General features: G+C 41.3%; 1 protein-coding gene across 1 annotated transcript in view; it reads right to left on the bottom strand.

Annotated features, from left to right (window-relative positions):
- Nucleotides 1-1,683: 1,683 nt before the first annotated feature.
- Nucleotides 1,684-10,732, bottom strand: part of COL28A1 (collagen type XXVIII alpha 1 chain) — a 169,318-nt gene continuing 160,269 nt past the window's right edge. Inside the window, exons 35-36 of the mRNA XM_006036981.3 lie at nt 8,867-9,043; nt 1,684-2,550 (exon numbers count right to left, since the gene is read on the bottom strand). Of these exons, the coding sequence (XP_006037043.1) occupies nt 8,871-9,043 (173 nt within the window). The 3' untranslated portion in view covers nt 1,684-2,550; nt 8,867-8,870. The remainder of the gene's footprint in view (nt 2,551-8,866; nt 9,044-10,732) is intronic.

The raw sequence follows: 10,732 nt of genomic DNA, 5'->3' as shown, positions 1-10,732 counted from the left end.
GAACCCTGGCTGCACCAACCACACACTGCTCCTTTGGCAGCAGTTCAGGCAGCCACTGCAAGAGCTGGGGGTTATGCTAGGAGGGCTGTGCTGGAAGGGGGTTGGCTAGAAACTGCCTGCCGGTGACAGGGCATGGAGGAGGGGATGCTGCTGAGAGGTCCTACTGCTGAGGTGCAGAACTGTTGGCACTATGCCCAGGTCCCAGTCAGGGATTTGGTGCCAAACTCCCACTAAGCTCAGCTCTGCCCCTGCATACTTGTGGCATGGTACATATGGGTGCCCCCATGCTGCCCAGAGGGGCCGGTGGATGTGGCCATCAAGGGGCTGGGCCGTCTCTCCACTCGTGACTACCAGACAGGGCTTGCCTCCTAAGAAGCCATGGGGAGCTGCTTCCCACCCCAGTTTGGGTAGCCACTACCTCCTGGTACAGCATGGGACTCAGGGTGTTCAGTGGCATTTGGCAGCCAGGAGTCCCTAATGAGTCTCCACCAGTAGCAAGTGCCTCTGACTGCCCCAGCCTGCAGACCCTAGCCCAGTCCCTGCCCCTGCACTCTGCTCTGTGAGAACAAAAGCTACAGCCTGGTAGGAATATACTACCAAATGAGCAGAATGAGTTAAAGAAGGTATGCTTTATTGATATATGGATATTTACTTTTTATGTTTTGACATGTGATTTTTATAAAGCTTATAAAAGTATAGTCATTACTAAATTGTCTGCCCCCTACAGCCCTAATTTTGCACAATCATGAACATTTACATCCATAAAAATCTTAATAAATGCTTTAAAAATAAAGATTGATTTTTAGCTGTCAAAATAGAAATTGATTTCTGCCCAAATACAACTAATAAATTATTATATTTGTATCTCTGTACTGGATACAGTGCTGCTTTCTCTACTATGTCTCTATCCAGTTGTGGTAGATGGCGTTTACTTTCTTCATTATTTTAGCTTTATTTCTTCATTATTTTAAAGGTAAACTTTATTGACTATTTGGATTATTGCATTTGTTGATAACAGTCCTCTGGGTTTTTTTAATACCTATATACAAACTCTATTTGTATACATCAAAGATCAGCTTTCATACCATGTTAAGCAATTTAAAACTGGAGATCTCTAATATGAAGAGAAAAAAACACAGGAGAGTGGAGAAAATATTTTCTAACATACCTTTCTTTAGTGGCATTTGGAAGGTAACTGATTAACAAGTGAGTTTGTCATAGGTGGATCATCTCTGGGAATAAGAATAATTCAGTATTCAGTCCCATATACTGTTTGATCTCCTTGCTGAGAAACTGTGAAACTGGGGTAACTGAAATGGTGGTCTGTGATTTGGACCTTTGCCTAGTAAGGAGTGATGAATGGTGATTTTAGGCTTTCCCCATATTTTGAATATTCAGTTTGAGACATCTTAATAGGACTCCATTTTCAAAAAGTAATGAGCTTCTGCCCTCTGAAAATCACGTTGTATCAAATTGTTTCACCTGGGTGCACAAAATCCTTAGTCCTCTTGAAAATCAGATATGCTAAGCATTTCTTAGAAACCTGAAAAAACAGGTTTGCAGAATATCCATTGTAAATATTAATAGTCCTTTAATGTCTAAAGCGTTATGTAAGACGAACTTGAAACTGTGTAAGCAGTTCATCTTTCATTGTGTGAAATATTACCATAAGTATGAAAACACAAATAGTTTATTTGTGAAGAAACAATGACACAACACTAGTTTATCAATTGTTGCTTTTCATTTTAATGAGATACTCATCTGTTTTAGCTTATACAATGGCTTCATGTAAGGTTAGGTCTAAACGAATTGTGCTAGAGAGGTAAAAGTGTCTGTACATCTTTCAGTGCTTTTTGCCTTTTAATTGCTGTATAGTGTACACTACAGTGATTTTTCCCCCCATTTTAGTCTTATACCCAAGGGCCCTGAGAAATCTAAATGTACTGAGTAGCTTAAAGGAGCTGAAGAATCCTGTACATATTATCATAACTATGAAATAAAAGGAACTGACAGAGGTCACGATACTAACTGATAAAACTATGCTTGTGTTAAATTCAAAAGTGTAGAAAAGAAACATTAATTTATTATGCCCATGGTTTTTAAACTCCCAAGAGATAAATGGAATTTTTTCATTTGCTAGTTTAAGTGCTGGGCCCGGAATGCCATTTCAAGCACCACTTATTTCTGCTTAAAACTGCAGCATATTGTATTTTTTCAGTAGAATAACAGGTTTCAGTTGTTAAATGTTGAGTATTAATTCTTTTCCCCTTATTTTTCTAATAATGGAATATGAGGATTTATGCGTACAATAAATTTGGAAGGAAAACGTAGCTCATCTATATGTGGTTTAAGCTTTAATTACTATAACGAACTAAATAACTATATGCTATATAGGTGTGCACCTACAATTAGTGGGAACAGTAAAATGTGAAAAGCACCAAAAAGCAGGTCAACAATAACCATGCTAGCACATCATTTGGATTTTTAAGTGTTCTCTCCTGTACATATACCAGATACCTTCAGCTTCAGCAGTCCCAACTGACAGTTGTTCTAGAAAGAAATATAAAAAGTATCTTTACATAGCTTGAAGAAATGTACTTACTGCAATTTAAAGACACCTTTGTAGAAAAGACCTAATACAATATCTTTTCTATGATTTTTAATAAGAAGAAACTGTTTTAGATTCACAGGCAAAAATGAAGACATCCCTTCTGATACCCAGATAAGAGTAGAGCTGTTGCTTTGTTTGATATTCAATCATCTAATGAATAAGATGTGTCCATTAAATTGTTTAACTTTTGACGTTTAGGCCACGCACAACAAAGTGTTATTTTTATGTGGGTTGGATATTCGGGAGATACCCACGATATCAGTCTATTTAGAGACAAGTATTATAGAAACAGCTATAGAAGTGAAAAGATAGAAAAGTAGAATCTTATTTCTTCTATTGGAAAGACGGGTGGTTGTCTTTTTCTACCTCTACCTGAAGGCCAGATATCAGGACTGTGCAGAATTTTGGCAGCCGTTTTGTTTCAGAAGAGTTTCAGGCCGTTTTGGTGCCCAAAATACCAAATCTGAATCGAAATGGAAGGTTCAGAAACATCTCCAAAATGAAACAAGGCATCCAAAACATTTTGGAAAAGTTTCTGAAAATTTCAGAGTTTCGGAGCTGGTCTGGTAGGGAAACAGCTGTATGCTGCTGCCCTGCCACGTGACTTGGCTCCGCAAGGAGCAGAAATCCATGCCAGGGGTCTCCTCACCACCACTGCCCACCCTGGCAATGCAGGGCTGCATGTGGGCAGCAGCAGCGAGGAGACCCTGGCATAGATCTCTGCTCCCTGCGAAGCCAGGTCATGTGGCAGGGAAGTGCTGGTCCCTGCCATGCGACCTGACTCTGCAGGGAGCAGAGATCCACACCAGGGTCTCTTGGCCACCGCTGCCTGACCTGCACAGCCCCACATCATTGGGGCAGTATGGGGTGGGCAGCAGCAGTGAAGAGGCCCTTGGTGCAGCTCTCTGCTCCCTGCGGAGCTGAGTCATGTGGCAGGGACTAGCAGGCTTGCTCACCACACTGCGCTGCTTCCCTGCCTCATGACCCAGCGTGACAGGGATCAAAAATCCATGTTGGGGTCTCCTGACCTGCAAAGAGGGCAAAGGCCCTCCCCTGGACAAGTCACCCACGTCCCTGTCCTCCTCCCCACTGGGGTCCTGCAGCCCCTGGCCCTGCAGCCCTGCCCGGCTGGGTAGGGCTGTGCGAAGCTTCCCTTGCAGCCTGTTCAAAACAGATTCAGCAGAAACAAAACAGGGCAGAGATCCAAAACACCACAACAAATCACTGTCCTCCAAAATAGTTGAATCTGAAACCAAATCAATACATAGCCATTTCGCACAGCCCTACCAGATGTGTAGTTTTACTATTTATGTGTGCACTGTATCAGAGAGCATTCATGAAGTATGTAAACTCTTTGGTGGCCCAGACACTTTTGGGCTAGAAACAGATATTACACATAAACTGGTTTAAGTGATAAAGCTAAGAAACTCATTTAAATCTGTAACAAAGCAGATGTTCAGTGCCTATAAACCAGTTTGAAAATGGCTGAAACCAGTTCAAGATAAAACTGGTTGAATGTAGTATCAGACTTAACTTATTTGGATCAAATCAGTTTATGCAATGTGTGTCCCAGACACCTTCCTGGTTTAACTTAAATCAGAGTCCCCCAGCATCCCAGATGCTTTGCAGCCCCGGTTGTGGCTCTCTGCTCCAACCCAGCAGGGCTGGCCCCTCCCCTCTGCTCCCTGGCTAGAGCTTTGGCAGAGATGGCAGGCACAGCAGCATCTGCCTGGCTTCCCCCTGCCTTCCCCCCTCCCTGTTCAAGCAGGCATTCCCCACTCTCCTCTCCCACAGCACAGAGGGTAGCCAGCATGTGCTATGCTAGCTAATGCTGAGAGGTGTCTGTGTAAGGCAGAGAAGACAAAGGCAGACAGGACAGTGTCCACTTAGGGCTTTTTGGAGCTAATCAACAGGTCAGCTGATAATGTCCCTTTGTTCTTTCCTTGGAAAAGGTTGTTTAAAAAGAGTTTGAACTAATGAGAGAGACTTTTGTTTTCTTGATGGGCTGATAAATGCTCTATTATCAACCTCCTGCTCAGCTGGTCAGGTGCAGCAAAAGGAAGGGGAAATCCCTCCCTAATCATAGGTCCTGCCAGGGCCTGGCCACACCCTTCACACTATAGAAGGGAAGAGAGGGCTGCTCTAGCATCCCCTGGCTTCTAGCCTGAGCCACTGCAGGCATGTGCCAGTATTTCTTCAGTCCAGAGGGGATGTCTGTATGGTTACAAACCAGTTCAGCCTAGCCAGGTTAGACTAACCTGCGAAGATTGAATCAATTCAGGCTCAGGCTTTTTGAATGTTTGTCCCTAGCCTGATGGAGCATTTTGTGGGTTTGGTTGAAAATCTGGAGCAATTATTTCCCTGTTTTTTTAATTTTTTAAAAATTCCAGTGGCTTCTTGTTATGATGGAATACATTGTTCTCTTTTCAGTGCTTCAGACACTTTTACCATAGTGCTATACATAAACACCATTTTGTATGTAGGGAGGTGAATATATATATTTGGGTCATTTCAACTGTTGTCAAACACTAGATTCAGTTTCTTAAAGTTTTATCTCTTCTTCTACAAAAGTCACTATCCTAAAAAATGCTGGGCAGAGAATTGGTGGCATCTGCTGTTCCTTTCACTGCCTGTCTGAAACTCCACAGGTCAGAGGGGTATGGCTGTATTAGAAGATTGGAGTTCAATTCCTGTTAGCTAGGGACTACTGTGAGACTCATTCTGATCTGTAAAATGATGATGATAATGCTTACCCATCTGTTGTAAAGTGTTTTTCGTTCAGATTTATGGACTAAAAGCACTATAAAATCGCTAGGTATTATGGGCTAGATTTACAAAGGCCAAAAGCAGAATTTAGACACCTATGTCCAAATGTTCACCCCGCAACACTCCAGCTCAGCTGCCGTCTAAGCCTTGAGGAGCCTACAATCCATAGACCTATGAGTTTGAAGCTAATAGTTTTGCTTTTGGGCATGTCTGGAAACATCCCAGTCCTGACAGTTCCACATATTAACATAAATCTTATCAGGATCCACATGTAAGATATTCTTCCAACTACATCACCTGGGGGGCTCAGTTCAGTAGTCATCCTAGGATTGATCCTAGCTCTATACAAAAAGTAACATTCTCTTTCCTCCAAAACATACCAGATGTATGTATGTGGTAGTTCAACACTGATCCAGGATATAGCAGGCCTGGATTCAGATTTCTCCTGTCCCTGAGGGGATCAAAACCCTGTCTCCCACCCCCCAGGAGAGTGCTCTAACCACCATTTTGGAGCAAGGGGTGGAAAGGCATTCAAAATTTTTCATTGAAGATTGTTTCATTTTTCATAAAAAGGCAGTGCATATAACCTCAGCCTAGTGTTTTACTCACCTGGATTGAAAGAGACCTGATTTTCAGCCCCTGCTCCAGGAACTGCTGTTGTATTTTACATAATACAACCACTGGGTACCACTTAAATACCAAGATGTAGATTTGAATCCCCTCAGACAGGAGTGAATTAAACCAAAGTCTCCCACATCCCACATCAGTGCATCAAGCTATTACATAAAAAGGAATCATTGTCATCTCTTTTGTTTCTTCTGCAAGCATATTTTGAGAAGAAATAATAACCCCTGCTCCTCTGTTTAGTTTTTGAAAGAAAGGGCTTAGGTGTTGACCTTCAGGACAGACTTGGGGGTGAAGTCAAGGAGATAATACATGGTGGCCGCTCCCTATGGTGCTGTGTAAAGTGCCTAAGCACCCACAGAGAGATGGAGCATAACACGCATCTTTTCTCTACAGCATTTCCTGTTAGCTAACTTAGGTGGCTTCCCACTCAGTTGCTGGCTTTTGTGGAACCATTGAAGTGCTTAAGTCTCTCCTTGCATTGTACTGAGAGCCTAAACACATTGCTCAGGGCTGCAAATTCCACTATAAAAAACAGATTTTCCATTTTAAGTGATGGATTTTGATATCTTCCATGTTATGGGAGTGTGATGATATATCTGTGATGGACCAGCGATGCCAGGTCTGAAATATGAAGTTATCATATTAGAAGCTCAAAAATTATTGTATTTGCTGAAAAAAAACTATTGTGCACTGAAAAATATGCAAATAAGTATACAAATAACCATTCAAATAATTATTCTTATTATTTACTTTCTATTGCTCACGGTAACTGGCCAGTGAGTGAGTGAGAACTGGGTCATCAAAGACGAACCATTTCTTTAATTTGAGGCAAGCTGTCATAAGAAAGTGCTGACAGCAAACCCAAAAGTCAGTTAAGACGCCCAGTGAGTGACTTGAGTTTTGTCTATACTGCACCAATTAGCTGCCTCAAAAATTACTATACATTTTGAACACTTACTATTACTGATTATACATTGTACAAGGGTTGAAATTATTGTACAAATATGATAATTATTTTACACCTGGCAACACTGTCTAGGACTTATATGAGAGGCAGGGTTCTTTTTATTAAGGTGATCAGAAAAAGAATGCTTCGCATTAAAAAACTTGTCTTACTATATTCAAACTGTACAGTTAGTCCCGTAAAAGTTATTGCCCAAAAAATCCTTGCCTCTCACATAATTCCTTGACCCTCACAGCTAAAACATCCCTCTAAGAAACAAACGGATAAATGTAAGTGTTGCAGTAGCATCCAAGTCCCTTTGTGGCTCTTTCTTTCTTTGGAAGCACATGTTAAACAGTATCTAAATATGCAGCCAGAAAACACAATAACTTGATGAATCATTCTGTTAATGTTTGATAGCATTTCTAAAAAACTTAAAGACCACTTGAAGTGGTGACTCTCTGTTCCATGGTCAAGAAAATGTGTGAACATGAAAAAGAAGGAACCTTATCTCTATTACATAAAAAGGAATCATTGTCATCTCTTTTGTTTCTTCTGCAAGCATATTTTGAGAAGAAATAATAACCCCTGCTCCTCTGTTTAGTTTTTGAAAGAAAGGGCTTAGGTGTTGACCTTCAGGACAGACTTGGGGGTGAAGTCAAGGAGATAATACATGGTGGCCGCTCCCTATGGTGCTGTGTAAAGTGCCTAAGCACCCACAGAGAGATGGAGCATAACACGCATCTTTTCTCTACAGCATTTCCTGTTAGCTAACTTAGGTGGCTTCCCACTCAGTTGCTGGCTTTTGTGGAACCATTGAAGTGCTTAAGTCTCTCCTTGCATTGTACTGAGAGCCTAAACACATTGCTCAGGGCTGCAAATTCCACTATAAAAAACAGATTTTCCATTTTAAGTGATGGATTTTGATATCTTCCATGTTATGGGAGTGTGATGATATATCTGTGATGGACCAGCGATGCCAGGTCTGAAATATGAAGTTATCATATTAGAAGCTCAAAAATTATTGTATTTGCTGAAAAAAAACTATTGTGCACTGAAAAATATGCAAATAAGTATACAAATAACCATTCAAATAATTATTCTTATTATTTACTTTCTATTGCTCACGGTAACTGGCCAGTGAGTGAGTGAGAACTGGGTCATCAAAGACGAACCATTTCTTTAATTTGAGGCAAGCTGTCATAAGAAAGTGCTGACAGCAAACCCAAAAGTCAGTTAAGACGCCCAGTGAGTGACTTGAGTTTTGTCTATACTGCACCAATTAGCTGCCTCAAAAATTACTATACATTTTGAACACTTACTATTACTGATTATACATTGTACAAGGGTTGAAATTATTGTACAAATATGATAATTATTTTACACCTGGCAACACTGTCTAGGACTTATATGAGAGGCAGGGTTCTTTTTATTAAGGTGATCAGAAAAAGAATGCTTCGCATTAAAAAACTTGTCTTACTATATTCAAACTGTACAGTTAGTCCCGTAAAAGTTATTGCCCAAAAAATCCTTGCCTCTCACATAATTCCTTGACCCTCACAGCTAAAACATCCCTCTAAGAAACAAACGGATAAATGTAAGTGTTGCAGTAGCATCCAAGTCCCTTTGTGGCTCTTTCTTTCTTTGGAAGCACATGTTAAACAGTATCTAAATATGCAGCCAGAAAACACAATAACTTGATGAATCATTCTGTTAATGTTTGATAGCATTTCTAAAAAACTTAAAGACCACTTGAAGTGGTGACTCTCTGTTCCATGGTCAAGAAAATGTGTGAACATGAAAAAGAAGGAACCTTATCTGGTAATTACCTCTTTCAAAAATATGTACTTGATTATCTGGTAAGCTAAAACTATGCATATGGATTTGCAAGGACATTCTCCAATATTGGTGGAACTTACCTGTTTATACATTAATACAGGTTTCTCGACATTGATCTTCTGTCTCAAACCTATTTCTTGAGCCATTACAACCTCCATACCAGAATCGGGCACAAGAATTGGCATCCTTATCATAATACCACTTCACCTGATAGTCTCGGCAGTCTCCTGGTTGCAAAGGTTCTAAGCACCTAGGATCTGAAACAACATCAAGTTACTTCACAGTTTTCTTCCCTGCTGTGATCAATTGAATTTTCAGAATTGAATCTTCTAAGGTAAGCAAAAACCAACTCTAGTATTGCTTACCTAATATCTAACATGTTTGCGCCATATAGCACTCTCAATCTTTGATCAAATTCTTAATTGAGTTAATTGGAGTTATATGAATGGATTGAAAGATATAAGAACAAGGTATCAGTTTTCAAATTTGTTAGTTTAGAACCTAGATTATGTTTCTGTGCCTAATACAGAATTTAGTGCCTAATTTAGACATACAAGTTTTAATTCTGGCTATTATATGTAGTCTTTGTCAAGTGACTATAGCTAGCAGGATAAAAATAATTAGCGTTTTACAAATATTTATTATTTACTGCAGACAGCTAAGTCCTATTTTACCCTACAGAGTTGATAAATGAACTTATTTGGGAGACTGGGGTGCAGTTTCCTAATGTGGTCCCTTATTCAAATTATGGACTTAATGTCAGCTTGCCATACCCCTACACAAATGTGGTATGTAATCAAGGGTGGGTGGTTATAGCTGTGTTGGTCTAGGGATGTAGGCAGTCTAGATTCTTTGAGCACATGTGATATTTTTTATTAGACCAACTAAACAGTTGGAAAAAAATTTCTTTGCCAGCTTTCGGGCACAAAGGGTGTTTGTGCTTGAAAGCTTGCAAAGACCAATTTTTCCAACTACTTAGTTGGTCTACTAAAAGATATCACATCTGCTCAAAGAATTGTGTGTAATCAAGCATACATAAGTCAAGCTGTTTTCAGAAGAACCTTACAGCAAAGCTTTGACATGAAATCTGAGGATTTCCTGCTTTACCCATGTTTTATAACCTCTTCCCTTCCCAACTACTTAGCAATGGGGAACGGTGGAGAACCCCAACAGGGGAAGGGGGAGGGGAAGATGAGGGCGGGGGAAGCTGTGGACCACCAAACCATGTGGCACCCACAAGGACAGCCCAGCCTGAAGAAAGAGAGCATTGGGAACCTGAAAGCCATGGGGAGGCCAGCACTACGACACAGGTAAGAAACGAGAAGGTAAGAAACAAAGGGCCCCTTGGGACTCGGAGCGGTGGGGGCAGCAAAGGTACCAGTCTCAGGGCTCAAGTGCCTATATACTAATGCTAGGAGCATGGGAAACAAGCAGGATGAACTAGCGCTCCTGCTTGCACTAAATACCTATGACTTAGTGGGGCTAACGGAAACCTGGTGGGATTCATCCCATGACTGGGCAGTACATATTGAGGGCTATAGATTGTACAGAAAGGACAGGGTGGGGAAGAAAAAGGGAGGGGTTGCGTCCCACGACTGGGCAGTACATATTGAGGGCTATAGATTGTACAGAAAGGACAGGGTGGGGAAGAAAGGGGGAGGGGTTGCGCTCTATGTCAGTGAGCAATATACATCAACCCTCATCAAGACGGAATCCAAGGATGAGGAGGTAGAAGGATTGTGGGTTAGGCTACTTGGGGGGCAAGGAGAAAGGGATTTGGTGGTAGGGGTCTGCTACAGACCCCCACATCAAGGGGAAGAAAGAGATTCGGGGCTCCTGAGGCAACTCTCGGAGACCATAAAAGCTAAAGAGGCGGTAGTCATGGGGGACCTAAACTACCCGGACATCTGCTGGGAGTCACAGACAGCAAAGTCCCACCGCTCACG

The sequence above is a fragment of the Alligator sinensis genome, unplaced genomic scaffold (assembly GCF_000455745.1).
Source record: "Alligator sinensis unplaced genomic scaffold, ASM45574v1 scaffold196_2, whole genome shotgun sequence".
Classification (NCBI taxonomy): domain Eukaryota; kingdom Metazoa; phylum Chordata; order Crocodylia; family Alligatoridae; genus Alligator; species Alligator sinensis.
This window is presented reverse-complemented; position numbering and strand designations above follow the sequence as displayed.